Raw genomic sequence first — 27923 nt, forward strand, 5'->3', positions numbered from 1 at the left:
GGCGATTCCTCAGGCAGGTCCAGATCGACCTATATCGACCTCCCTCCTTTGTCTTCATAATCTACACCTTTCATCATCTCCATCTCCTTCCTCCCTTAACACCTTATACTACTAGTATTAATATAATAGCGAGATGAACTTAAATTTCTATTGATGGATGTAGGGTACATGCCCAGAGAGACGGAGATGTTATAGGCGCTGGACCTAGGAGACAAATCTCAGCTGTACAGGGTCCACTTCAGCTCGGAGGGCATCAAACTAGACACCAAGGAGGTCTTCCTTGCTTGGAAACCCTTGACCTTTTTCTACAAGCGACTACGTCAGGACCCCGAGTTTCCCAACCGTCGGCCTCGTTCTACCCCCGTTATTCTTCCTACCTTTGCTCTGCCTCCTCCTTCCTCGGAGCCCTCTAACTAGCACTAGTGTTGTTCTCTCTGGCTCAGCAAGTCAAAATTCTGCTGGATGACCGGATGATGGAAGCCCCAAAGCATTTTGGAGTGTGTTAGTGTTGACGACGGCCTGGACATGCAAATAAAGTGGGATTTAATGTTGGCGGTGCTCAGCTGAATGGAGCTATTCAGATAGATGCTTTTGTGGCCTTAAAATTGTCTAGGCCGAGAAATACTGGACAAGAAAATAAAAGGAAACTTATGGATATTCTGCTACTCGTAGATATAACTGACTAGAGCATCTAGAGTAGAAGGCCGCTATGGACTGCTAGTACTACGATATGGTGGCTTTACCCCACGACCCACCGGTGCATTGAGATAGCTAGCTAGATTTCTATGAAGCACAATCTATATCCTTTTAACTCAAGACTCATGGGTTTCAAACCCCTAAGTTGATCTTTCAGGTCTGGATAGTTTCACGCCTTTTGATGACATGATAACTGATAAGACGAATTGAAATATTGTAGAATTTATTGGTCCATCTAAGATTTCACGGAGATATAGACCCTCTGCCATATACTAGTACCCTCACCACATAAGTGGGCACCATATAGTTGAGTGTATCACTCGATCCATAATATTATCCAGTATATTATCTGGTACAAACTTCTTCTATTTTACTTGGTCGTTGATTTCTTATTGAAATCTGGGCATGTTTAGTATTCCTGCCTGACAGATAAGGCGACAAGTATCCACTGCATTAGGAGAAATCACGTTGATCACTTGAACTTCCCCTCTTCACCTCTACTCTACATGACCCCTCGCCACCTCCAAACAATGGCAACAATCACTGAGATAGGCTGTCCTCAAATATATGCCAAGCAGGCGAAGAAATGTGCGCCTCCAACAAATGAATTCCTCATGGGCACATGGCATGTGACCCACTCAAGTCTCCCCCTATGGAAGGGCAAACGCAACGTCAACATCACCTACAAGGAGATTGACTCTGCGGGTGTGAAAATGGATGATCTTGTACGATATCAGGCCATTGGCTCTGACAAGATTGAGTCTATCAATGGAGTGGATACTCCCACACCAGGAAACCCGGGCGCTTGGGATTGGCGAGGCAAAGGCTGGCTGAAGATCGCAAGTTCGCACTGGGAGTGTCTTGGATTTGGACATGTCGATGGGAACAATAAATGGGCTGTCACCTATTTTGCGAAAACACTCTTTACGCCCGCTGGAATGGATATTTACTCTTGGGACAAGCAAGGGCTTCCCCAGAGCACAGTCGACGAGATCATCCAAGCTTTGAAGGGGCTTGAAGTCAAAGAAATCACCGACCTTGCCGACGCAATGTTTGAGATCCCTCAAAATTAGAAATTGTATGCAGCCAATGACAAATCTAGAAGGAGGGACGGCCGCAATCTTTGAAAGTCTATATGGTACCAAGGACAACCGATAAACTCGTCCGACAATGTTGATGAACGGCTTTCAATGATTGATACAGGATAATATTTAGAAGAACCTATCGCTCAAGTCAAGTGAAAAACTTGAATTACCCATATGAAGCAAAGAATGATATTCTCTACAGGAAGAAGTAGCGGTTGAACGGAAGGTCTCCTACAGAAAAACGAACAACCTTGGAACCACTCTCGATGCTCGATGTTTGGAGTATCAGTGGGGAGATTGCCAGTATTAGAGGTAAATATTATACCATTTGTTACCCTACCCAGTTCTATACTCAATGTATACCCACAATTGTTCGACTCTAGCAATTTATATAGGCAGAATAGTTTCACTGTGACAAAGCATTATAGGAATTCTAGGACCCTGACAGGAACTTAAAACACTTGATCGATTGCGGCTATAGAGCACCATACCAGCACTACTTTAGGCAGAGCTACATCTTGGGAACCTTGGAAGTATAGCACTAAAAGGTACATTGATTTTCAAGATCTGAGTACAAAATCAAAAGAGAAATCCCCCAAATCTGCAAGGATACCAAACATGAAGAGAAAAGAACCCTCGAGGGAAGCTCGGGCACATAAGCATTCGTCAAAATCGAGCCGAAGTATGAGATAGATGAGTTGAATCATTCAATACAACATTGGAATAATCAAATTGCCATCCATACACCAGTTTAGATCAAGACAAAAAATATAGCACCAAAGGACGCCCGAGAAACTGTCGATTTCTGCAAGCTGAATAGCAGAGAGGAGAGTAGAGGGAGGTAGATGCTCGCCACATCTGGCGGTATTGGTGACTCCTCCCCCGTCTCCCCGATCGGTGTTGCAGATATATAGCAACTCGAGACATTAGGGGAGACGGGAGAGGATGTATAACCAAACAAGAGTAAAGGGCGAACCAAAACATTAAATGGATGCAAGTCGCCCCATGTACAGACAGAAAAAGGATGAAAAGAAAAGAAGAAGAAAAAAAAGAAGAAAGGGAGAAACTTAACAGGCAAGAATATGCAAATGCTGATATTGTCGTGTCTCCTGCCATTGGGCAGGGTTCTTTTGAAGGTCATTCTTCGTATGCGTCCCGCGTCACCAAGCGGCGTGAGGGTCGTGATCCGCTCCGAGCGTCTCCGGAGGGAAGGGAACACAAGAGAAAACAAGCCATGGAGATTTGCAAACGGGCGCCCGCGGGTAGAGAAAATCAAGAAGATAGAAGAAGAAAAAAAAGTAAAAATGAAGAAAGGAAAAAAAAAATATAATAAAAAAGAGTCCAGAGTTTACTCGGCAACCGGGGAAAACTGTGGCGAGTGCTGGGCTGCCCCAAAAATAACGTCTAAACTTGGCTAGATCAGCGAAACAGTGGATTTTTCTGGTCTTTTTTTTTTGTTTGTCATCTCGTCATCCCTCATCGAATCGTAAGCCGGTAATTTCGCAGAACAGGGCCTCGTGATACAATGTGTGTCGTATTCGTTTCGCGGCAAATCAGGTCGGATGCTGGCAAGAAAATAGGGGGAGCGGAACGGGGTAATGGACTTGGCTTGGGCCATCGTCGAATTCATGTCGCTTGCCAGCATTGGAGGAGGAGAGGTAGGTATGCTAGCGTCTTGTTGTTCTTTGTTTTGTTTTGTTTTTTCTTGTTTTGTCGGGGTAGTTGTTTTTTGGGGGTGGTTATTTGCACGCTCTACTCCACGATGATTTCGACACCGGAGTTGGCTCGGAGTTCGTCACTGCCGCGAGTCTGGTGTCCGTTTTGGCGGCGGAAACCGGTGCCCTTCTCGGGGGTCGGGCCACGAGGTTGGCGAACCGGCATGCGCTCTTGCTGGGCATTGTCAAAACCAACTCCCATTCCGCGGTTGCTACCAATGGCACCTGCGGCCGAGGGCTGGCTGTCCCCCTCCCAAGAGAACATACCGCGCAATCGCCGAGGGCTCGCATTTGGGCCACCAATGCCTGTACCAAGTGATAAACCACCAAGACTGTTGACCAAAAGATTATCATCCCGCTGGATACCGAGTGAGGAACCGGATTGGGCGGAGTTGAGGGTGGGGGTGTTGGAGCTCGCGGTCGGGGCTCCCTCGTACTGCATGCGAGTTCCGTTGGACTGCAGAGCGGCCGGGAAGCTGGCAGAGGAAGGGACCGGGGATGGGGTATAGGATCGCAGGTCGGCGAAGGACTTGGCGGCGCGCAGGTTTTGCGTGTTGGCGAAGTTACCGGGCGAATCCATCACACCCAGAAAGTTGGAGCTCTGGCCACCACGAAGAGTGTTGAAACCGCCGGGACCACCTCCACCACCACCACCACCATTACCACCTTCGTTACGAGCCTCGCTAAAGTCAATGGTAGCTGCCCGGTTCAGGCCCCGACGAGAGTTATCGGGCTGACCGGCAGGGGGGATCGAGGACAGGGGCGGGCTCAGGTTGGTGCCAGGAGCAACCTTGAAGACCTGGACCTGACGCTGATCCCCACTGCCGCGGGAGGCATGGGCCAGGCCCATGTTGTGCGCCAGAGTGTGAACCGTGCGTCGCTGGGTCGGGGTGAGGTTGGGGGGGGAAGATGACCGAATCCCGAGCATTATCCTGCTTGAACAGCAGAAGTTCCGAGTAATAAGAGAGCGTTTGGCTGTCGTTCAAATCCACCTCAACTTGGTCTTCACGATCAGGGACCGGGGTGGTTCCACGATAACCAAGGGGCGTCATGTTGTTCGACTTACCGAGCTTCTGGCCGCGTTGAGAAACTGGCGAGGGGGAAGTAGCAGGAATGTGCGAGGTCAGAGAGGACATGGAGCTCTGTGTTTGGAGAGTATTTCCCATGGGGCGGTGCTGCTCTTCCAGCTGACCGCGACGCTCTCGCTTCTCCCGCTCAATCCGTTCACGCTCCTGTAGGGGAAGCATCTTCTTGTACTCCACCCGCAATTTGCGACCTTGCAGCTCGAAGTGGTTCAGCATGTCGATGACGGTAGCCGTCTCCTCCGCGGAGGTGAAGTTGGCGAAGGCAAGACCACGGAAGACCCCATTATCGAAGTGGTAGTTGAAGGCGTAAGGCAAGGGCAGGTTCAGTTCGGTCATCAACTGAACGAGCTGCTCCTTCTTGACGGCAAACGGGATGTTCTTGATGACGATGGCGGTTGGGATGAGTTCGTCATCGCCTTCGGAGGAGGCGGATGCCTCCGGGCGCATCGCGGTGCTTTGAACAGGGCCCGAGCCCAGGTTAGAAAAGGCACCGGGAACTCCTGGTTGCTGATCCAGCCAAGTCTGATCGGAAAATTCCAAAAATTAGCCGGTGAGTCCTAAGAAAGGGGAGCGTTGTTACAGGTGGGTGTGTGTGTGTGTGGTGGCATTTTTTATTGATGGGGTGTTGTCCCCCAAGGAAAAAAAAAAGGGAGGGGGGTGGAAGAAAAACCACAACACAACACGCAACACGCCAGTTGGTTCTTTTCTTACCGTCGGCAGAGCAGTTCGACCACGAGCATTCGGCTTCAGACTAGCAGAAGCCGACCGGATACCTCCCAGGGACTGAGCGTTGGCAAAACCATTCGGGTTCCATGTCTGCGAGCCGGACAGGTCGTAGGCATAGGAAGAATTGTTCTGTTGAAGGGACGGGTTCAACCGTTCAAGCCGGGAGGTCTCGTAGCGAGCCATCTGATCCTCGTAGAGGTTGACAGGCATGGGACCGTAGGCGTCAAACTGTCGTGAACTCTGTCGATGTAAAGGTTGTTGGTGCCGCTGAGAGCCAGGGGAACGCGCGGCGGGATCGTGATACATGTCCGGATGCTGCTGATAACTCATTGTGGATGGATTCCTTGAAGACCCGAGGAATGTGGGTTGCCACAACACAGACGCACAACAGAGGGAGGAAGGAGAAGAGAGAGAGAGAGAGGATCGAGACTCGAAGGAGTACGAAGCTACTCGGACATGGGAGATGGTTTGGCGAGAGGAAAAAGTCGGAGAGAAAGCAAAAACCAAAATCGCTCACGAGGATGCAGAGTCGTGAAGTGCCCGGATCATGGAAAAGGGGGGGTGGACTCGGGGGGGAAGGGGGGGGTGTGTGGGGGGTGAATGGAAAGGGAAATGAGATAAAAAACGGATATTGCTTTTTATAAAAAGAGAAGAGGCAGACGCCCGTAGAGGAGTCAGTCAGGGCAAAAGGCAAAGGGAGAGCGGGGGAGAAGAGGATTTTGAAGGGGCGAAGTGGGTGATCCACCGCCAAGACTCACGACAGATGGTGATGGCAGTATACGCAGTATACAGCAGGGCAGCGTAGTATAGTGTAGTATAGTATACTAGAGAGTATACTATAAATATATGTAATGACAATATTTCAAGTAGTATTACTATATTCAGGATCCATTAGATCCTCCACTCCCTCCACTATTCCTGTACTCCCTACTATTATTGCCCCTGACAAGCCATAGCCATAGTAGTAGTAGTAGTAGTAGTAGTAGTAGTAGTAGTAGCAGCAGCAGCATATGGACACTGTAATAATAGAGCATACCTTGGTATGTGTTTACGAGTATACAAAATATCCAGAATATTCCAGTTCTGGTTATTAAACCTGCTCATTCTACTGACTTATACTCCGTACACTCACCACACTCGGACTATATACACCTGACCTCCAGGGCTGGCAGAACAACTACGCTTAAACCTGCCAATGTCACTTAGTAACCAATGTGTTAATTAGTACTACGTACGACTGCTCAACTGCCGAGCAAACTTATCCTATCTACTCATATGGCATGCCGTGGCAGTTTTAAAGTACTACTCCTAGTATCGGACTGAATGCTACACCCATATATCCGGTCCATCCATCTTCCAAGGTTCCTCTGTAATAAAATAACATAAATCTTGGAAATAGACGAACGTGGATCTCGCACGAGCAGTTTCAAACTGACATCGCCCTCCCCCCTGCTCTCGGGTCACGCCTTGCCTCGTGCATTCAAGTTGGTGCTTTACTTGACACACCCATGTCCACGGCGATATCTCCATCTACAATGCCCTTCTCTTCCCATAAACCCCCCTATCTCTTCCGTACGAGTACAATGGGTACCATACTGTCTCCGTAATAGCCTTGAATCATCGTTCCTCGCCACCCCCCCCCCCCCCAATGGTATTACTGTATGTTATTATTATCTTCCACCCCCAAACTCCCTTCTCATTTGACGCCACGGCCAATTCCCATTTCTGCTCCTTTCAGGGGAATCCAACTCGCTTCGCCAATAGCAATAGCAATAGCAATAGTTTGGTCCGACGGGACGGCCCAGCGATTCCATTCCCCGGCCCTTTTTTATTTATTTTATTTTTACTTTTTTATTTTTGATTAAAAGATTTTCTTCTCTTTTTGCCTTCTTCTTCTAGCTGCACTCGGTCGCCTCTTGACGGCGCATAACACCATGAGTCCACCTCACCCACCAAACGGTCCCACTCTCAGAAATTGAAACCTGCGATTTTCCACCCCCTGGCTCCACGATCCGCTCATCCCCCGTTTCTAGCGCCTGCGCCGAAGCACTTCTGCCCTTCCATAACTCCAGCTAGAATCTCACTAGAGCCTACGAGAAGCCCCCCCCTCCCTCGAGTGGAAACGTCAGATCCCGACCGCATTCTTCTGGGTGGAGTTCCTAGCGAAGCTCCGCGAGGGTCTGCTGGGCTGCTATTCTCCTCCTTCGCCAATAAGCGTCTTCCAATCCCATCCCAATGTTCAGGTTTGGCACACGCCGGCTTAAACTAGTACCGTGAGGATGGGGAAAGCTTCCGGAGCTACCTGCTTTTCTTCCGAACGTCCCCTCCCCCTTTTTTTTGGTCAACGAAGTACGGAGTAGGTAGAGTGCTCAGGAGGGGCTGTGGCTATGCTGAATGGATACTCGTACGAGTACTCCGTACATAGGGTAGGAACTGAGACTGGCGTAAAGGTTTTGGATCTCTTGAATCCTTTGACCCAGAGCTCTATTCTTCAGCTTTCTCCAGGGCCTCTTCGGTTCGGGATATGCTTGTTCACAGACCCCCTTTTTCGGACGGTCGATCTTCGTACTTCCCCGGCACTTGCACGCCAACTCTGTTCTCCGTTCTCCGTCTCCGTCCGGAGACACCGTGCAGTGTCCAGCGAGTGGGGAGTCGTGGTGGGTTGACCGAACCCAAGACCCAAGTCGATGGGTCCCTTGATTCCGAGAAAAGTGCGACAGGATTAAATAATAGCCTCACGGTCTAGCGACTAGGGGCAAGCCATTGGCGCCTCCGGAGTCGTTCCGGGACTCCCGGCTGATACCGATGCCGATTCCAATCTTGCGGATGTTGATGCCTGGTAGATCCCACTGGTGGTGTCAGGATTACGAAGTTCGAAGTTCGAAGGATGGACTAGGACGAAGATGGGTAATTTTAGGAAAAGGGGGTGAGATGAAGGTATCGCCAGATTCCAGATTGGCAGCAAATCCCCTCGAGATGGACTAGACTGGTCCACGCCTTAGACTAACTCGAATGGTTGCACCTCAAGGTCGATCACCGTAAGACCTACGAGGTCTTGCTCCATACGAGTGCTCCGTACTTGGTTTGTGGACAGTTCACTACTCGTATGAGACATGTCACCACATGATCCGAATAACTTGACCAAAGCTTGGAGCTATTTGTGAAGTCGTGCATAAGCGCCGTGCTACGCCCACTACAAAAGCTTGGGATGCCCCGGATGCCCCGGGCTTTTGAGCGTGGTGAGTCGTGTGAGTCTCAGTTTGCTCTGTACTCGAAAGAATCTACCCCGTCGGGTTGCGTAGGAAATAGTCGTCAGAAGTCAGAACAGGTACAAAACAGAAATGAGAGGTGTCTATATCTGCCACCTGCGCTGCACTATAGGTATACTATTTGAATACTATGACCTCACTACTAGCACTACTAGTATGCTGTGCACTTGCAGTTCAAAACAAACCGGATTGATTGATTATTAATTGTTGTACCCGGTTGATCCGATGACAGCTGAACACCGCGACTGTGGGTTCATCGACGGAGTTGAGGTGGTGGTTTCTGGTGCCGTTCTAGACGAGATGATATAGTGAACTAGGTAGTCTCGAACTTGACTGTCATTTTCGAGAGCAGAAAGGGGAACACCATATGCACACAAGCACGTTAGACCACGGGGGCAGTGCTATGTATGTCTTTGGGCCTCAGATTCTTGCCACTTAACAGAGTACAAAATCCTCTTACTCGTATGTACTCCGTACTGCGTCGGTGAATGGGGGTTCAAGTTAAGAGCCTGCTGTCACTATCTCCAGCAATACAAAAGGGTCCGCGTCTGCTAGTTCCAAGTCCAAGGCATAACTAACTATCACTAGTTAACTAGTAGGCAGAGACATGTCGGCAGAATCCTGTCAGATGATTCTAAAGGACACCTCGCATTTTGCACTCGTAGGTGTTTTATAGTTAAGCTTCTTTCAACATTGCCCGCATCCGGTGATAATCGCGGGGTTGTATTCGAGGCCGATCGACCTCGTCCCTGGAACTTGCAACGGTCGTTCCAGGGGAATTCGAATCGCTGACGAGTATCGGCCCCACAGGCGATCAGCGATGACTTTTTGCAGAAATGGAGACAGAGGGTCAATTCGAGGGTGTTAGTCGGACCTTAATTGAACAATTTCAAGAACACACGTCCATATTCTATCGGAGGCCGATGCATGATGATGCCCTGGAAGATGTCGTAAGGTACACGACGCCTGCAAGAAGTGTACCGCGTCACGGCGTCGCGGCTGGCTGCGTGGCTTTCGTGCGGTGGGGCCCGGCACCAACTTGAAGTATGTAAGACGCAGACGACTTTAGAACGCTCGTAGTTCATAAGGCGAGCGCACGCCACGTCTGCTTCTCATCGCTGCGAGAGACGTGATGATGCGACGGTCCAAGAGTTTGCGTGTCTCGGTCGCTATAGGGCTTCTTTTGACCCTCGTGCTGGTCAATCGCCATGTCGCTTCGATCAAGCCGGCGCAGGCCGGAGATTTCAATTTCAAATCCGAATTGGTGATTGAGGACGGTGAAAGCCACATTGAGCTGGTCTCAATAGACCGATATCCTCGCGTTGTTGTTGACTCTGCGCGCGCTGCATCCTCGCATGCGCCGATTCCACCACCAGCCTCGATCTCGCAAACGATAGCGAAGCCTGCTCCTTCACCGGCGGTGCAAGCCTGGCTGGAGCCGACAAGGCCGGCTCCTTCAACCAGATTTGTGCCCAAGCAGATTCCTGTTAATGTGCCTGGCGAATTCTCCTGGGATGATGACGACGATTCGGACCTAGACGACAATAGAGAGGATGAGGCGCAGTTGGGCCAGCGCCACAAGAATAGCAAACCAACATCCTCCTCCCCGCCGAAACCGAAATCAACGCCGAATTCCGATCGCATTGTCATGCTAGGACGGATGTCATATGAAGATGCGACGTGGTTGGAGGACGAACTGCCGGAGTGAGTGAAGAGTGAAGAGGGAAAGAGTCAACCCACATCGAAGAGATCGCACTCTATCCAGAAATTGAACAACCACGCAGATCCTTGCAAGACCGCTCCATGAATACTTAGCCTTCTATCACTGGCTGATGGAGAAAGAGCTGGACGATGAGACGAGCGGCCGTATATTTGAATACCTGTGGCATATTATCTTTGGACAAGAAAACATCCTGTGAGTTTACTTCTTTGCGCACTTTGGTGCTGTGGCTCGAATGAGTCGTGGAACTAACCAGTGGTCTTCTAGCTGCCCTGCCAAGGAACAGTGCTACATGGATACATATAATATGGAGTGGTATCCATCATTCGACCCGATTGATGAGACATCCTGGGTCGATGGTTCCTTCTGGGATGATTTTGATATGGAAAACCTCGATACATACGAGAATGGTCAGTTCTATGAGCAAGACACATTCGGCGTCGATGCAATGAACCAGGACAATTTGTACAGCGAGAGTCCGGTTCAAAAGAACATACATGTGGATGATACAAGATGATATGATTACAGATGATAACGAGGAACCGGGTAATGTAAGGCACATTTTGTATAGATATCGGCTCGGCACCCGGAGTGCCAGAGTTGACTGAAAGATACCCACATGGAGGTCTTTGTTGAATTGAATTTTGTGTTTCTTGGACGTGACTTATTTGTATATATTTTTTATTACTCTTTCCATAAATGCTTCATTAGACAGCACGGTATATTCATTTCTAACTTGAACTTCCTCACTGCTGATTTGATTCTAGCAGTAACTTAAGGTTAGTACTACTAGTGGTGTTGATATATCGAAAAATTTGAATGTTGTCACACACGGAACCCCGAGATCGGACAGGCAGGAAGATATTACGGTGTACGGTGGGTGATCTAAATCAATTCTCAGTTGCAACAGGATATCAATTTGTATGTACTATAGGCAGGCCATGTTCGGAGTACTATCGTCTGCATTATTTAAAGAAAGTCGTCAACACGATCATGACTGCGCATCATCATTATCGTATCCTCATATACATCACTAACACCCTCCTCGACTACAGCCCTTGACACTGCAGGTCGAGTTTAAAGCCAAGCCAAGGGCATCAGACCAGCGAGAGCAACCATAGAGATAGCACCAGGGGCATTCATGCCTGCAGCGGCATTGGTCGGAGTGGCAGAAGCCGAATCTTGAGTTGGTTCACTGCTGCTGCTGCTCGTATCAGGGCTAGTTGCACTTGCACCTGCACTTCCACTGCCGCTGTCGTCACTGGTACTGATGCCGGAGCCAGTACTACCGCTGGTAGAAGAAGCACCGGTGGTGGTAGCAGCAGCTCCCGATCCAGTTGTAGTGGTTGAACCAGTACTGGTGGCCGCAGAAGCGTTGTAGGTGGTTGTGCTGAAGTTGCACGAGCGGACGATCTCGAGAGCCTCTGGAGAGATATTAGCATGGTTGTCATCTCTACTGCGGATGAACTAAATCGTACCATTATCATCGTCATTGTCATCGTCATCGTTGTCGTCGTCGGTATCGTAGTCACGATCATACTTGTCGATACAAGCTGCGCAGAGAGGTACTTGGGTCTTTGCAACATCCCAATCACAAATGCACTGGATCTCAGCCGAGTCGTCATTATCATGCTGGTGGTCACAGCGCTGAGCGGTGTTCACCACCGATCCACAGGCTTCCCAACACCGGTTGGGAACATCATCGTGGTCGAGCTTAGATGCGATAGCGACATTGCTGGCGAGCAGAAGGCCACTGAGAGCGAGAAGTTGTTGAGTACGCATGTTGTTGGTTGTTTTCGAAACTTGGAGTTTGAATTGATGGAAGTGATAGAATCTTGTTTGCTTTTCAATTGCTGTATTGATCGTTTTGATGATACTTTCCGATGGACAACGGAGGATATTTATACTAATATTCTTCTCAATTTTGAGGGTCTGTTTCTATAATTGAACTTCGAATTGAGCCCTGCCGATCTATCATCATGCCGAGAGATTCTAAGCCCTGCATGAGCAAAATTATCCTATCTCGCGGCCTCTTCCGTCTAGAAGCCTGTATGCGAAGAGGTGGGCGAGACAGCTAAGCCCCCCCGCGGGATGCAAATTTTCTTTCTTTGCTACTATGAAGCATGCAAGTGAAGCTATTAGCAGGGCCCCTTGGTTGATCATCGGGGCAAGCCACCAATGTCACTGCTGCAAAAGCAGCTGCCTGCTCCATTATTGAGAGTGCCAAGAAACGGGCAGCAATGGCACTCTGATAATCGGGGCAATCGTGAGGTCTTGTGAATGGGGTTTTCCTACTTTTCTTTACGTGATATCCATCCACGTAAGAATTCACAGCTCCAATCAAGGTCCCAAGTCTATGGAGATATGATGCTGTTCTACATAAATTTCCTCTTATTCTAGATATCTTTTTCTAGATCAGAATGTAGGATGTTTACCCTCTGCCAAGCATCAATGGACTGCTAAGCCACCCCAGTGGGGCCGCTCGCACGCTCGGCAACCGCATAACTGCGCTTCCACCGCTCGTTTAGCTCTCCCCGTGTTGCGGCGGAACGGAGAGGACGTGGGGAAGATCTTGAAAATTGGGATCTGCGCCATCAGAGGCTTCAGCATAATGGAGTTTGGCCCTAAACCAGCCAAGGGTGGTGGCATGCATTCTTCTACCGCAGCCCGAACCAATCCACTCCACCGATGCGGCTCGATATATAAATAGCAAATACATCGAGTGATCTTTAGGCTACCGCATTCTTAAGCCCTTCCAAGATTCGCAGACCGTCAGTACTAAGTGCGATGGAGGTGGACATGGACAGCTGCTGCGATAACTTGAATGGGCCCTTCCAAGGTTGATGATAGTTTAACCTTGGAACAACACACCATTGACAGTCGGCCGGAGATAGGAGTATGATCTCCTCGTAAACCCCTTAATAGTAAGATGCATGCGTTGTTTTCTTTATACTACTAGTATGTACTAGTAGTATGTGGTGGTGGTGGTGATGAATTGACATAGTGGTAGTCCCTTAGTAAGACCCCCGCAACGACAACCGCCAAGGTTAATTATAGATCTCGTCATTTGCACATCCTATCCACTTCCACTTCCTCAAGTTCTCCAAGTTCATCATGGCTCGAGCTGCGAGCAAAATGTGGGAAAGCTACTGCCTACGCCCTAGCCTCCACTCCTCCTCCACAGCGATCCCGGTCTTCCTCTATGGCACAGCCTGGAAGAAAGATCAAACAGCCGAGCTGGTCAACACTGCCATCACCGCCGGCTTCCGAGCGATTGATACAGCAGCCCAGCCACGGCACTATCAAGAAGATCTCGTTGGTGATGGCATTCGCAAGGCCATTGTGGATGGTGTTGTTCGCCGAGAGGACCTTTACGTATGTCGAGAGTAACGCTGAAGAATATGCCATTGGACTAAGACGTCGACATCCAGCTGCAAACCAAATTCAGTCCGATCGGGGCACAGGATCCAGACAATATGCCCTATGATCCCAACCTGTCGGTAACAGAGCAAGTACATGCTTCGATCAAGTCATCGTTGAACAACTTTCGTCCTGCAGCAGACCCCAACAGTGTGGCCGAGGCCTACATCGATACCCTGGTCATCCACTCCCCACTTCAAAGATTTGAGATGACCCTGGAAGCGTGGCAGGCCCTCGAGACCTATGTACCCCATCGTATTCGCAACCTGGGTATCTCGAATTGCTCTTTGCCCCTTCTTGCCACACTAGACTCCTCACCCGCAACGAAGGTGAAACCTGCCGTGGTGCAAAATCGATTCTACGAAGACACTGAATTTGATGTCCCGCTACGACAATTCTGCCGAGAGAAGGATATTGTTTACCAGAGTTTCTGGACACTGACTGCCAATCCGGATCTGGTACAATCCCGGCCTGTGCAGCAGCTAGCCACACAAGTGAAGATCAGTCCTGCTGCTGCTTTGTATGCTCTTGTTATGAGCCTGGGAAACACGACGGTGTTGAATGGTACGAAGAACGAAGCGCGTATGAAGGAAGATCTGGCTGCCCCGCAGAAGGTGCAGAAGTTTATGCAGGCAAACTCTGCTGCAGGGGAGGAGTTGTTGAAGGAGTTCCAGGGATTGGTGGGGGGATTCTGCATGATTGGACTGAATATATGATGAGAAATCAATAATGTCAGGTTAACTGGATGCCACTGGTATAATACCAGTGATATAGTTAGTAGACCCTAGAGAGAGGAAGAGATGAAGAGGGATATAAGGTACTGGTACCTCATTATACATACAATACTGTATGTATCTGGAAGTATCGGTACTTCCACCTGCCCTGTCACATGCTGACTCATCCCCGCTCGATGACCTCAAGCCGCCAAGCGAGCGCAGCGCAAGATTTCATGCTCCAACGCTCCGACGCTCCGCTCGTCCTCACTTGCGGTGTGATATTCACATCAGCTGGCACTTTTTTCTCTCCGGGCCATATCTACATTGGTCCTTTTTCCGGCGAACCTGAATGTCCGGTTTCTTTCAGCACTTGCTGATCATTGTCAAAGCCTCTGTTCGAATCCGTTGCAGCCAGCCTCCGACCCGAGAGACCTTCGATCGTTGACTTTCGACCTTCACATTCATCGGAGCCAGTTTTCGCATCTCCGTGACTCATCGGACGCTTCCTTGTACAGCGTCGGTGCTCTCGTGAGAGTCGGCCAGTTTTTTACCCGATTCCCGCTCTCCACCCAGACTTTTTACGTGATCCAACACGCCCGGCACAAGATCGAGGCCCTGCGACTCCCTGTTTGAAAGAGGTATCATCTCTATATCCACAATTTCAGACAGCATCCTATTCGCATCGCTCTACGCCCTTCGCGCCCGTCGCGCCCGCCCAGACTCAATCGCCTTTCGCCACCCCCCACTCGCATTCGGATACCCTCCACCGCTGCCCGATATCCTTTCGATCTACAATGAGCTCTCCAGGAATGACTCGCAAGCGACCTGCCCCAGGAACGGTTCCAGCGTCACGCCCGCAGATGGGTGGCGCCGCCCCAAATTACGCCAACCCGGGTTCTCAGCTCTCCAACGACCAGTTCTTGCAATGGGGCCAAAATCCTGCCGCGAATGCGAATGCGATCAATACAGCCGCTCTCAATGAGGCGGCATCGACCTACAACCAACAGACATACCAAGCAAACCAAGACATCTCTGCGGCCGCATCGAATCAGCTCGCTCGCCGTCAGCAGACAAGCCAGCAGTTGGTCAGTCGAAACCGCGGATATGAACAAGCCCCGACGGTCTACCCGGATCACAACGCGACGGTTGGCCCACCGGGTGAATCAGGCGCCTGGGGAGAATCATTGGAGGAGCTTTATGAACGTGCCCAGGTTGCGAAGAGAGAATCACAGGCCAAGAGGAAACAAATTCCACCATTTGTGCAGAAGCTCAGCAGGTATGTTTAGATATTCTTTTCCACCGGAAGAAGAAAGAGAAATATATGGCTAACGTAACCCACAGCTTTCTGGACGAGTCAAAAAATACAGAGTTAATTCGATGGTCGGATGATGGAAACTCTTTCATTGTATTGGACGAAGACGAGTTCGCGAGGACCTTGATTCCGGAGCTCTTTAAGCATAACAATTATGCGTCGTTCGTTCGACAGCTTAATATGTACGGTTTTCACAAGAAAGTTGGGCTGTCGGACAACTCAATGCGAGCAAGCGAGCGGAAGAACAAAAGCCCCAGCGAATACGCCAATCCTTACTTCAAACGCGGCCATCCGGATCTGCTCTGGCTGATCTCTAAACCGAGGAATGCACCTGGCCATGCGAGCAAACCAAGCAAAGGCGGCGCGCGTGTGAAGACCGAGGATGCCGACGAGAACGACATGGACGATTTCGTCGACGAGGAGCGCCTATATCTCGCGACGAACGTGGGCGACCCAACCAACTTTCCCTTCGCACGGATAGTTCTATGCCCCAAGACCAATTATCTGGAGTGTACCGAGAGCTGCAAGCGATCCGTCAACAGCAATCGATAATATCGGGCACCATCAGTCGGCTTCGGAAGGAGCATGAGCAGCTGTACTCCCAAGCGGCCAACTTCCAAGAGCAACATACTCGCCACGAAAACTCGATTAACGCGATCCTCACCTTCCTCGCGACAGTTTATAACCGCAGTCTGCAAGGAGGGGATGGAACCCAGAACATTGCTAACTCATTTGCTGGTGCTATCTCCGGGGACCAAGGGAACATTGTGCATGTGGATGACTTCTCCTTCAATCCTTTGGCCTCTATGGCCAGCCCGACCGGTCAACGGGCAATGAAAAAGCAACCCCTGCTTCTCAAAGCCCCTCCTACCATAGACGACCAAAACCGGGCGACTACACTGTCACCTGCAGCTGCAGGTCAGTATGAAACCCGGTCCCGGGGCCATGCTCGCCAACCTAGTGCTAGCCATCATGGCCACGTGGAAGAAGTTCTCGACAATAGCCCGCGGCAAGACAGAGCTAGTATCCCTTCGCAGAATCTGGGGGACGATAATGATACCCAGAGGGACATCATGTCCGTGATTCAAAACTCCAACGCGCGAAATGGGATTCCAACAAACTTCTCAGAGTTCCCCAATGTTCTATCTTCTCTCGAAACCTCAGGCGGTAACATCCCCCTTACGCAGAACCAGCGTGAAGATATGTTGCGCCTGATGGGCAATGAGATTAACACTGCGAACCCGACTGGCTCCAACTCACACAACGCTCTCACAACGCCGAACCCGCCCCCGATGCCACCAAACTACTCTGGTCGCCTCGCCAGTACGCGGCAAGAGATCGACAACCTCGTGAAGATGCAAGCGGAGCAAGACCGTTCCGTCCAAAACCTCACCAACCTGCTCCAGCCATTAAGTCCAAATGGCACCATCCCTGGTCTAAGCGAAGGAGATGGCAGTGTACCACCTCCACCGCTTGACCTCGACCAAATATTCAACAATGACTATTTCACCGACATTGGCGACGGAGATCACGACAAGAGTCTCAACCTGGGAGACCACAATGCTCATGAATCAGGAATCGGCGCAAACACACATGATCATCTGGGCAATGTTCAGCCCGATGATGGTGATACCAATGATCTATTCGATTTCGATCACCTTCCTAGTGAAGGGGATCTCTTCGATGGAACTGACCAAGGGCAGTCGGGCTACAACTACGGCTTTGATGGTAGCCATGAGTATGGTGGTGATACTGTGGCCGATCACAAACTGGACACGGGTCGTGTTGTTGAACAGTTGACAGACAGTGAAGCTACAAGTCCTGCGGCGGCGGATGAGCAGGCAGGCGATGCTGTGAATGATGGAGGCAGTGCCAAACGACGCAGGAGGGCATAGCCAGAGTCATGGACGGACAGAGACAAAGATAGAGACAAGCCACTGGCAGTCTTATCATTGCTAGAAGGAAGAAAAGCGAGTCAGGAGATATATCCCCGGCGAATCACGGCGTTTCCTAAGGTTATTTCTGTTTATAGGTGGCCGTACTTGCTTTGGGCGCACCAGGTGGAATTTGTAACAATCAGCCATGATCCAATCCCTGACGAAATGAATCTAGATTGGGCGATTTGCCCTATCCACATACTATAGTACATGCATACTAGTAATAGTACCTAGTAATAGTACTAACCTTCAAGTTCGAGTTGGAATACTCCGTACACTAATAGTCCTACTCATAGTGGCAGCCCTGGAGTGACAGCCAAGACTTCATGCCCCGCCCCCAAACCACAATGCGGCTTTTGCTCAGCCTCCGCACACTTGTCCACTCCACTGAAACTTGAACCTGCAGGCTGCCTCGTGCTTCCAGTTACTACGAAGTGCAGAGTACTTGGGTACGGGGGTATATGATCGGAATTCCCCCCCATTTTTGGAATTTCTTGCAAACACTATCCAGATCGACTATGTCGTCGTCTACTACTCCGAATGACAATTCAGGGGGAACACCTGCATCAACGAACCCAAACCCAAACCCAAACCCAAATCCAAATCCAAATGCCCCGGTGCACAATCCAACTGAAGACTGTAAGCCGAATAGCATATTCATGTGCCATGTCACCATGTGCTACATGCCATGTGTTATCAAACTGTATTTGATGTGTCACTTTTCCGAGCATAGGGCTGATATCTGAACTCTGAAGATAATATCGCTATACTGGCGCCACTGGCCCGCTCTCTGCATCGATCATTGTTTACAGCGTCAGAGCCGTTGACCAAGGTCCAGACTGAACTCGCCGTGCTGATTGTGGGTCTTGACACTGTCGAGACTGTCTCACTCGTTTCCGGCTCGAGCGATGTCGATACTTCTATTGGAAAAGCACTACAGGGCTGCGACGAGGTCCTCTTCGCATTGCGGAAATTCTACCGCCAGCATCACGCCATCTGGCCCCCACAGACTGGCCGGGAATTGACAGACGAAGCTCTTAAGGAACTGGCGGAGATACAAGAGAGACTCGCAGTCTATTCCAATGCTCTTAACACGCACAATGCGAATATTATCAGGTAAGTTGTTCTCCATGATAAAGAAAAATCGACTGAAAAAAAGGGAAAGGAAAAAGAGAAAGAAAAAAAAAAACACTAACACTCATTCCAGATCATCTCAAGAACACGTAGAGAGAACAATGAAAGCCTTCATCGAAGAAATCCGCAGCGGCAAGCGCGAGCAATCCGTCATCTCCACCAAAGCCCTCTCCGCCGACGAAAAAGAAGGCTGGAAACAACTCCGCAAGGAACTGCAAGATGCGGGCATTAATTACGAGTGTTTCACACAGAGCTTCGACATGATCTACGCCGCGCTGAAGGAATCCGATCTCGGCGGAGATCTTCCTCAACTCGAGGATATTCCGCCCGATACGATTCGCTCTTCGCAGGATGGGTTGTTGTCATATGGCCATGTCCGTGATTTGGCTACCAATATGGCGTCTGCGTGGATGAATCAGATCTCTGAGTATACTTATGCGTCTCCGCGGTGGAATTCTATCAGCAAGCAATCTCGTCAGGCTCTCTCTGGATTGAAAGTGCAACCTACTCACGTCAGTCATATGGTTTCCAAGGCGATGGGGCATCGGATTGATTTGGTTTCTTGTGCCGAAGATGGGGACTTGACTTCTGTTTTGAATCTGTTGAAAAGAGGGGCGAGTATCAATGTGACAGCTGAGGGGGGTGAGACTGCGTTGTCGCAGGCTGCTGCGAATGGTCATAAGGAAATTGTTCTCCTGCTCTTTGCTAAAGGTGCCGATTTGGATCCTGTGAATCAGCAGGGCGAGACTGCATTCGTGCAGGCGGCGAAGAATGGACATCAGGAAATTGTCCAGATTCTGCTCAGTCATGCGGAAACCGTGGCGAATGGTCGGTCTGGTCCGGATGCCCTCAAGAAGGCGGCTGAGAATGGCCATGCAGAGATTGTTCGCATGTTGCTGGAGCGAGGGGTCAATGCTGATGTTCTTGATTCCGACGATCAATATGATAATACCGCTTTGTCTAGGGCTGCTAGCAATGGTCACGAGGCAGTTGTTATAATGTTGCTGAAACACGGTGTGCAGATCAATCTGGCCAACTATTGGGGTGAAACGGCGCTGTATCATGCCGTTGCTTTGGGGGATAGGAGGGTCATTCATCATCTACTCAGGTTTGATGTTGATATTGACCCTAGGGCTGAGCATCGAGCTCGGGAGAATGTCAGGCTTTTTGGTTGGTTGAAGGCGGAGCAGGAGGCGAGGGAGAAAGGGCTGATCGGGAATACCAGTCCCATGTCTCCCAAGTCCCCTCCTCGGCGAGGCCATGATCGTATGAAATCGGAGGCTGGTCGTCTATGGGACTCAGCCTGGGGACGGCCACCTGGAGGATGGTCGGGGCGTGGGCGTGTGAGTGCAAGTGAGAGTGAGAGTGCGAATGCGGTTGAGCAGACTTCAAACTGATAAAGACTGCCAAAGAGCGTTTCTCTACCTTGTTTACCTCGTGTTTTCCTTAATGCTGATGAACCGAGATACCTAATCCATCTTCTTGAATATAAGCAAGGAGAAACGAACTACGATCTAAACATATGGTAGATAAAATGGCATTTACATATGTCATTATATGGTGGAATGGCACGTACATGCCCAGATTGCTAATCTTGAAATAGAACAGAAGGACATGATATCACTAATTCTACTTCTCATCCCCTCTACTTCTTTTCTCGATCCCATTCCAACTCCCCAGCACGTTCCTTCTTTCGTTCTCTCTCCCGATCTCGTTGCAACCCTCGCTTCCGCCCACCGCTCGTCAAATCCTTCTCCTTCTCCCGGGGATCAATGACCATTAGCGAGTCGACATCACCAGGATTCTCTTTCTTCCACTTCAGGTCCTTGCCTAGAGTATCCTTATTGAAGCGTAATTCATGGCTCCACCATCCCACATCATCTTCGCCCGTATCATCGTCCGCCTCCTCGGGATCATTCCAGGACTGACAGGATTGGCAGTTTGCGATGAAATGTAAGTCACAAAGCTGGGCCTCCTCGTCATCGTCATCTTGCTTGCGAGCATTCCCTGACTCCTTTACATCCACGTTGTTATGTGAAGTTGTTGAGGATTTGGGTTCGGCGCTTTCCAGTTTCGCCTTGAATGCATTGAACATCTGTAGCGCATCACGCTCTGCAGCACTTCTAGGGGCAGAGCCCGATGCTGCGCCATTCGAGCCAGGAGGGGGTCGCCTACGACCTCGAATTGCCGTTTCAGGGATCATGGCTTCCAATGCCGTCTTCTTGCGGCCGGTGTCGGCCGGGCCAGTTTCCACGTTTCGACGCATGGATGCTTTCAGGGAGGCATATTCAGCATTCATTCGGGAGACTTTCGACTCCTTGACAGCTGGAGAGGGGGACCGAGCAGGCGATTCCGGATCTTGGAGTGGGAGTTGGGTTTCTGGCTCCGGTGTCTTGATGCGCTGTTTACGCGGTGGGGACGGGGATCGTTGCGGTGATGGTGAGCGTGGCCGTTTACGTTGCTTCAAAGACTCTTTCGATTGGGTATGTTGTTCCTTCTGGGATTCGCTTATGCCGCCCGGGACATCTGACACGAGCTTTGTGTTGAACTTGGGTTTCGCCGGACGCATAGGCATCTCTTCTTCACCTTCGTCTCCGCCAAAGCTGAGCAGGGCCTTCCCTCCCTTGGCTGGCTTCTTCTTTTTCTTGGGCGCGGGTTTGTCCCCTCCTGATGTTGTGGATGTGATTCTCCTATCCTTCAACTTGCCGGCCAGCGGGCCTAATTCTCCAACCTCGCAGGAGGTCACCTTGATCGGATAGATTGGTCGCTCGGTTCCCTCCACACGGTCGCCGTCTGCAATTTTCAGCACGTTGAAAATACTGTCGCCCTCCAATCGTCCGAAGAGTGTGCATTGCCCGTTCATCTCGCGCTCGGTATTGCCTAGCGTGATGAAGAATTGACTCCCATATGACCCGTCCTCACTCTTCGCCATACCGACCAGTCCTCGCCGGTTAAAGCGTAGTCGACTGTGTATCTCATCTCGCAATACAACCCGCTCATTCGGGTCGCGGGCTTCGGGGTCATATTCGAACTCAGGGTATTCGTAGATGGAGGTTCCGCCAGATCCAGTTCCCGTAGGGTCACCTCCCTGGATCACGAAATCGGGCGCGATGCGGTGGAAGATTGTTCCGGCATAGTAGTTGTCTTTGCAGTGTTGGAGGAAGTTTTTGGATGTGAGGGGAGCTTGGTTCGCGAAGAGAGCGATGTGGATGGGTCCGATGGTGGTATTTAGTGTGACGGACGCTGTGGGATTTGGCTCGCTGGCATATTGTGTGGACATGGTGAAGTATATGTGGAGGTTCGATTAGGTGAAGTGGATTATCAGTAACCAGCCCACGGCCTAGAGCCCACGCGGAAAAGTTCAATGGCGACGGGTTGGAATATCACGTCCGCAACTTTGGCAAAAAGATGCGCCGATAAAAGCGGACGTCATGGCACGTGACTTTGGTTATGGGCGACGTTCTTGCGTACGAGCAATGACAGAACCATCTACAGTTGTTTTTTTGGGGGGCATTCCGGCCACTTGTCATGGTCCAGATAGATTAGAATTTATACAGTAGATACGATACATCTTTTGTCAAACGTCTATCAGGATATCGGAAATCATTGCTCCTCAGAGCTGTGTCGCATTTGGCAAGGTTAGATTGGATGGCGCGTCGGATTTAGTTTTTTTTGTCGCATGGGAAGAGCAAGTGTCGATATATTCCATGACGAAATGGTATCAAGAACAAAAATCGAGGATGCTGCGGTCGTAAAGGTCGTGATGGCGCTATGGAAATTCGGTTCATGTCTAACCGAAGTTGACAAGGTGGTATGGTGCAGGAGACGAGCAATCGAAGATCAATACTCCCACCGGTTGTAATGTTAAAACATGATACCAGTAGGAGTAAGCTGGAATGACCCGATTTCAAGGACGTGGCGCATAAAGGGCGAGAGGAGATGAGAAAGTGCTGCGTTGATGTAGCATCGGTTGAGCCAGCAGCGACGGTGTGACTACTGGCCATTCAGGCGGAGATCCTTCAGTTGTCGCGTAGGGAAAGAAGGAGGATAGGTTCGAGGACCCAGATGGTGGCGCATAAGGGAAAGATAAGAAGTGGCCGTGTCGATCGAGCAACGACGGAGAGCACCTGCGAGAGGGGGAGGGTTTCATCAGCAGACGCATAGAGCACCGAGCCTACCGGAGCTCTAGCAATGCAAGATCAAGCTTCCACCCCTTTCGCGATGACCGAGACTGGGACGGATACAGGCAACGGTAGATGTATCAGGGGACCCCGCTCATGCTCCAGCGAGGCTCTTGCATGGAGGCCAAGCTGGAACCGGAGGCGACGCAGGGTCCGTTCAGAGATGTCGTAGCCATCTTGGCGCAGGAGCTTTAGCATGGCCTTATCGGTCAACCTATCTTGCACGAAGAGGATTTTAATGCGGGCATGAAGGGCTTCATCAGCGGTTGTTGTTCGGCTTCGTTTGCGGATACCCCACTTGCGGAGGCGGGACTGGATTGTCCGCTCCTTGACTTGAATATTATATCGACTCTCAAGGGTGCGGCTGATGGAGTCGCTACTGATACCGTGTTGAAAGAGAGCGATAATCTCGTCCCGGTAGGGCTCGAGATTAATTTGTTGGCGCGGCATGGTGGTGGTGGGGGATGAAGAAGAGGATGGAGGAGGGAAAGGAAAGACGGGGAGACCCCAAAAGATGCGGGAAGGCGGTCAATCCGCGGGATGCCACCCGAGGTTATTTAGGGTTAGCGTCACGGTATACTTCAAGTTGGGTATTAAATGAGATTTTCCTATATTATTACATCCTAAGGTCCACGATTGCCTACTCTGGAGATCGAGAAAAGTAAAATATAGAAGCAATATTATTATCGGTTTACCCATCAGTCATTACTCGTGCAAATCCATACAATGGCTAGTCTCAGACCTGGGAGATACCACTCGACAACACAGTACGCAGTGATACCCATCACCTTTTCTATCCCCATTATACCCCGATTCAAACCAGATCTTTCCAATTCTTACGCCTTCTTGTCACCAGTCACGGTAGTAGCGTTGCTCATCTCGGGACCACCCCTACGACGCTTAGCAACGGTGAATCCGCCAACCAGGAAGAACAGAGCACCCAGACCCAGGATCACGGCCAAAGTGACCATAGCACCAATGACACCGGCAACAGGGCGAGAGACACCACCGCTTGAACCGCCGGAGCTGCTGGAGCTGGCGGAGGTTGAGTCAGTGCTGTCGGAAGTAGCGCACTTGCCGTCGGTGTTACCGCAGACATCGCACCACTCGGTGTCCGTGGTGACGGCGACCTCCTTGGTCTTGGAGACGAATTTGGACCAAGAGATGACCTTCTCATTTTCCTTTAAACCGAACATAGGTAGATCGTAGGCTCAGATGAGTCGCTGACAGTTCCGTTGTGGAACATGAAACGCACGTTGATCTTGTCCGAAGAAGGGAAATCGGGGCCAGCCTCGTCGGTCACCAGCTCGATGGCAAAGGTCGAGGCATAATCAACCACGCCAGTAAAGTCGACGGACGCAGCAGGCATTTGCATGATGCCGAAGAAAGAGAAGAAAGTGCCGTACGAGCCAAACTGGACGCCCAGCTTGAACTTGCCGTCGCCAGTAACGGTATCGTTCAGGCTGGAAAGAATCTCGCCAGCGAGAACCTTGCCGTCGATGGCACGGACGCCATCGGTCTCGGAGGAGTTGTAGGCAAGGTTGAACTGCTGGTTGTTGGCCAGGGACTGCAGCTGAATCCACTGAGCATCAGTCACGTTGGGCTTGGTCTCGTTGTGAATGCGGCCAACGTTCAAGTAATCGAAGATGGTGTAGGCATTCTTGAAGGTCATGTCCTTCTCGGCGAAGGCACCCTTAAGTACGGGGGCAAGCGACTGGTAGAAGTCCTTGGTGGAGGCCTCCAAGTCGAAGTATTCCTTGGAAGTATAGTAGGAGCTGCTGCTGACAGTGGCCTTGGAGCAGCCACTCGAGCCCTGCAACCAAGTGGAACTCTCACTGTCGACGTTGGTATCGGTAGTGCCGACAGTGACGATTTGATAGCCACCTAGCGGGGCCTCTTGCTTGGTCTTATTGCTCAGGGTGTCAACGTTCTGGCTGGTGGGAGGGTAGACACCCTGCATAAAGCCAGTGGCCGAGTTCTGCAGCACCGAATCATCTGGTGCGGTGACACTGATCTGCTTAGCCTGAACGGTGGAGTTGCTGATACCCTGGATGTGAAAGGCCGAGTCGTCTTCGGCAATGTACCGGCCATTGTAGTAGGAACCGGAATTGAAGACCTCACGGTAGCCGAGGACGGTCAATGCGGTGTTACCGAAAACCTTGGGGGTACGATCACCATGGCGCGAGTAGATGTATGCACCTAGCACTCGCTCGGCATCCACGAATGGCGCGGAGAGCGAGGCGAACAGCAGGCCGGACTGGAGAGAGGCACGCATTTTGGGGAGGGGATTGACGATGCAGAGAAAAGTCGAGCGGGGCACAGAACAACAGGAGCAGAACCGGGGGGTCTGGACTGGTTCTTATGAAAGTAACGCATTGCTCCATGGTGTTGGAGGGGTGGTCTCCAGCGGACGAGCATTGCATCTGATCCGCGGAGGTGGTTGGATGATTTTTGGACGTCCCGCGGGTGCCAGCAAGTGTATAAGCGGGGCGGCGGAGTCGGCCGAAGCAATTCAGAAGCTAATCCAGATGCATGGCGAGTGGTGAGTGGTGCAAACTCTCCTGGAACCGGACCCTAGAAGAGGTTAGAGGCATGAATTGGGCTAGGGTAAGACTAGGATAGGATGGGGCGACGACTAACCTGGCTGGATGTTCGGAGGCTACTGCAGCCAAGGGGAAGTCCTCGGACTTGCAATTAGCTAATTGAAACCGCGGAAATGTAGGAAACGCAATAAGCGATAAGAAATGGGGGGGGGAGACCTAGGACCCTGCAAGCAAGAGTGGGGAGGTGAAAAGTGGAGAATGGAGAGATGGAGAAGACGCGGGAACTCGGACTTGAGTACTACTACTAGTACCTAGGTACATAACCATTACTAGTATTACTAGTAGTAGGGCTACTCCATACAGGCAGGTTTAACCTTGCCCATTCAATTTAAATGCCGGTCTGGCCGGGTCGCCCGCATCGGAATTCCTTTTCTTGGTATTCCTAGTAGAAGTAGTACGGGTAATAAATTAGTATAGTACCATGGTATATCGGGGGTGGCGAGGAACTTGAAGTATATGCCCGGGTGTAGATAGCTACTGGCAATAGTACTTTGAGAGATATCAACATTAAACAACTTCAAGTTGGTATCCTACCCGGTTATATACTCAGTACCCTGGATTTAAGTTGTTAGGATGCAATTTTTATAAGTCGTTATAACCTTATACTAGTAGGAACTTGAACTACATAGTATTTTGGGACGAATGTCATTGCATTGAACTGGTATCCCCAATTCTCAATTGTACATAAATTAAATGCGAGCCCATTCAATTGGTGTGAAAACCCCATTGACTGCCATCTTATGCCTCATATCACATATCTCATGCCAGCCCAACTCCCTTCTCCCCCATCAATTCACATCCATTCCGAATCACTCCCACCAGTCCACCGGTCTGGATCGTCTCGGATCCGCCCCCGGACAGCCTCCACTCAATTTCTGCCAATCCTTCCAACCAGCTGACGCGTGTTTGTGCCGGCACCTCGAGTTGCTGTAATTGGTCCGCTAGTGCCGAAAGAATATCTGCCAGCGCCAGGCCCTTATTCGACTTCAATGTATTGATGGTATTGAGACATGAGGTCACGTCGCTGGTCGTAAGGATAGTGCGCATGATTTCTTGAATATCGGCCGGGTGCGGAGCCGCAATGCAGTCGTAAATCGTGGCGTTGGTAATCGTCTCAGGTTCGGGTCGTGGGGCGTTCGGCGCATCGCGCATGGGTAGAGGCATACCTAAACTCAGGTCAGGCAACGTGCTCAGGGTGGCAACGACCGAGGAAAACTTACTGCTCGCGTGACATGCCTGGAGTACATTCAAAGCTCGTCGCATATCACCTTTACTGAGAGTGACCAGGCTATCCACCGCATCAGGTTGAATTTGAACCTTTTCCTTCTCGATAACCTGGTCCACCAGCACCCGAATGTCTGCCTCTTTCAGAGGGCTGAATCGGAAGCGCGTACAACGTGACAGCAGCGCCGGGGAAAGCTTGTGTGTATAGTTGGCGATAATGCAGAATCGTGTGTTGGCTGTGTAGCGTTCCATAATTCGACGGAGCGCCATCTGCGCGGTGGAGGTCATGGCGTCTGCTTCGTCCAGGATGATCAATTTGAAGCCGGCGAGCTTAGAACCGGCGGCAGCTTGTGGAGCCATGGAGAAAATCTGTTTGGTGCCTAGAAACAATTCTCCGTTAGTACCCTCTGTTTCTCAACAGTTAAATCAAGTTGGTCTTACTGGCAAAAGTCTTAATTTGTTCCCGAACAACGTCAATACCACGGTCATCGCTGGCATTCAGTTCCAGGACCATCTGGCGCATATTTTTGGTGCCATATATCCGTCTTGCAAGTGCCAGGATGGTTGAGGTCTTTCCGGTACCGGGAGGGCCATATAGAAGGAGATGGGGTAGTCGCTGCAGAGTCATTAATTTTTGAGCGGGAATGAATGTTGCTCGGCGAAGGGGAAAATACATGGGCTTCGACAAAGCGATTGATGGTAGACAGGATATCTTGGTGACCGGAAACATCATCTAGCGAGTTGGGACGATACTTCTCAACCCTATTCACGGCGTCAGTTTGATTCCCTTCTCAAAAATAGAGTAACAATTCCATACCAAGGGAGATTATCTAGAGCTGCCACAGGCAGGTCTGCCGCTGTACGTTTCTTCCCACTGGCATTGTCAGAACTGAACTGGACCTCCTTAGGAGCATCGACATCCATTTGATCTTCAATGTCAGACATGATGGGCGTGTGGTCAGAGGGTTGATATTGATATTGAGATCGCGAAAAGGCAAGCTTGACGCGTTCCGCGCGTAAAGAGCTGAAGAGCTGAAGAGGCTCTCGGGGCGGAAAATCATGGGGGGGATCCACCGGATGACATCTCGCCTGCTTCAACA

The 27923-nt window shown here is 50.5% G+C and overlaps 13 protein-coding genes across 13 annotated transcripts; 7 read left to right on the forward strand and 6 right to left on the reverse strand.

Annotated features, from left to right (window-relative positions):
- Nucleotides 1-1226: 1226 nt before the first annotated feature.
- Nucleotides 1227-1769, forward strand: N7481_008314 (uncharacterized protein; the record flags this gene model as incomplete). The annotated part of the gene is made up of 1 exon (XM_057267533.1): nucleotides 1227-1769. One exon carries the CDS (start codon nucleotides 1227-1229, stop codon nucleotides 1767-1769), a length of 543 nt encoding a protein of 180 aa, XP_057121734.1.
- Nucleotides 1770-3533: 1764 nt separating this feature from the next.
- On the reverse strand, nucleotides 3534-5637 carry N7481_008315 (uncharacterized protein; the record flags this gene model as incomplete). The annotated part of the gene is made up of 3 exons (XM_057267534.1): nucleotides 3534-4376; nucleotides 4411-5103; nucleotides 5293-5637. The coding sequence occupies 3 exons, from the start codon at nucleotides 5635-5637 to the stop codon at nucleotides 3534-3536; spliced, it is 1881 nt and encodes a 626-aa protein (XP_057121735.1).
- Nucleotides 5638-9711: 4074 nt separating this feature from the next.
- Nucleotides 9712-10284, forward strand: N7481_008316 (uncharacterized protein; the record flags this gene model as incomplete). The annotated part of the gene is made up of 1 exon (XM_057267535.1): nucleotides 9712-10284. One exon carries the CDS (start codon nucleotides 9712-9714, stop codon nucleotides 10282-10284), a length of 573 nt encoding a protein of 190 aa, XP_057121736.1.
- A 124-nt stretch (nucleotides 10285-10408) lies between these two features.
- Nucleotides 10409-10813, forward strand: N7481_008317 (uncharacterized protein; the record flags this gene model as incomplete). Its single annotated transcript, XM_057267536.1, has 2 exons — nucleotides 10409-10491; nucleotides 10564-10813. 2 exons carry the CDS (start codon nucleotides 10409-10411, stop codon nucleotides 10811-10813), a joined length of 333 nt encoding a protein of 110 aa, XP_057121737.1.
- Nucleotides 10814-11373: 560 nt separating this feature from the next.
- On the reverse strand, nucleotides 11374-12078 carry N7481_008318 (putative GPI anchored protein; the record flags this gene model as incomplete). The annotated part of the gene is made up of 2 exons (XM_057267537.1): nucleotides 11374-11720; nucleotides 11775-12078. 2 exons carry the CDS (start codon nucleotides 12076-12078, stop codon nucleotides 11374-11376), a joined length of 651 nt encoding a protein of 216 aa, XP_057121738.1.
- Nucleotides 12079-13353: 1275 nt separating this feature from the next.
- N7481_008319 (putative aldo-keto reductase (AKR)) lies at nucleotides 13354-14432 on the forward strand (the record flags this gene model as incomplete). Its single annotated transcript, XM_057267538.1, has 2 exons — nucleotides 13354-13671; nucleotides 13728-14432. Coding segments are annotated over 2 exons (1023 nt in total), but the record flags the coding sequence as incomplete, so codon positions are not given.
- A 794-nt stretch (nucleotides 14433-15226) lies between these two features.
- On the forward strand, nucleotides 15227-17639 carry N7481_008320 (uncharacterized protein; the record flags this gene model as incomplete). The annotated part of the gene is made up of 3 exons (XM_057267539.1): nucleotides 15227-15708; nucleotides 15774-16253; nucleotides 16313-17639. 3 exons carry the CDS (start codon nucleotides 15227-15229, stop codon nucleotides 17637-17639), a joined length of 2289 nt encoding a protein of 762 aa, XP_057121740.1.
- Nucleotides 17640-18355: 716 nt separating this feature from the next.
- Nucleotides 18356-18801, forward strand: N7481_008321 (uncharacterized protein; the record flags this gene model as incomplete). Its single annotated transcript, XM_057267540.1, has 2 exons — nucleotides 18356-18371; nucleotides 18437-18801. 2 exons carry the CDS (start codon nucleotides 18356-18358, stop codon nucleotides 18799-18801), a joined length of 381 nt encoding a protein of 126 aa, XP_057121741.1.
- A 115-nt stretch (nucleotides 18802-18916) lies between these two features.
- On the forward strand, nucleotides 18917-20212 carry N7481_008322 (ankyrin repeat domain-containing protein; the record flags this gene model as incomplete). The annotated part of the gene is made up of 1 exon (XM_057267541.1): nucleotides 18917-20212. One exon carries the CDS (start codon nucleotides 18917-18919, stop codon nucleotides 20210-20212), a length of 1296 nt encoding a protein of 431 aa, XP_057121742.1.
- Nucleotides 20213-20460: 248 nt separating this feature from the next.
- Nucleotides 20461-22095, reverse strand: cwc27 (putative peptidyl-prolyl cis-trans isomerase; the record flags this gene model as incomplete). The annotated part of the gene is made up of 1 exon (XM_057267542.1): nucleotides 20461-22095. The coding sequence occupies one exon, from the start codon at nucleotides 22093-22095 to the stop codon at nucleotides 20461-20463; it is 1635 nt and encodes a 544-aa protein (XP_057121743.1).
- A 919-nt stretch (nucleotides 22096-23014) lies between these two features.
- Nucleotides 23015-23446, reverse strand: N7481_008324 (Clr5 domain-containing protein; the record flags this gene model as incomplete). The annotated part of the gene is made up of 1 exon (XM_057267543.1): nucleotides 23015-23446. The coding sequence occupies one exon, from the start codon at nucleotides 23444-23446 to the stop codon at nucleotides 23015-23017; it is 432 nt and encodes a 143-aa protein (XP_057121744.1).
- A 386-nt stretch (nucleotides 23447-23832) lies between these two features.
- Nucleotides 23833-25271, reverse strand: N7481_008325 (Histidine phosphatase superfamily clade-2; the record flags this gene model as incomplete). The annotated part of the gene is made up of 2 exons (XM_057267544.1): nucleotides 23833-24177; nucleotides 24252-25271. The coding sequence occupies 2 exons, from the start codon at nucleotides 25269-25271 to the stop codon at nucleotides 23833-23835; spliced, it is 1365 nt and encodes a 454-aa protein (XP_057121745.1).
- Nucleotides 25272-26358: 1087 nt separating this feature from the next.
- N7481_008326 (replication factor C subunit 3) lies at nucleotides 26359-27768 on the reverse strand (the record flags this gene model as incomplete). The annotated part of the gene is made up of 4 exons (XM_057267545.1): nucleotides 26359-27203; nucleotides 27265-27439; nucleotides 27498-27585; nucleotides 27641-27768. The coding sequence occupies 4 exons, from the start codon at nucleotides 27766-27768 to the stop codon at nucleotides 26359-26361; spliced, it is 1236 nt and encodes a 411-aa protein (XP_057121746.1).
- Nucleotides 27769-27923: the final 155 nt, after the last annotated feature.

The sequence above is a fragment of the Penicillium waksmanii genome (genome assembly GCF_028829765.1).
Source record: "Penicillium waksmanii strain IBT 27052 chromosome Unknown utg000007l:1.0-4314555.0:1.0-4317578.0, whole genome shotgun sequence".
NCBI classification, from domain to species: domain Eukaryota; kingdom Fungi; phylum Ascomycota; class Eurotiomycetes; order Eurotiales; family Aspergillaceae; genus Penicillium; species Penicillium waksmanii.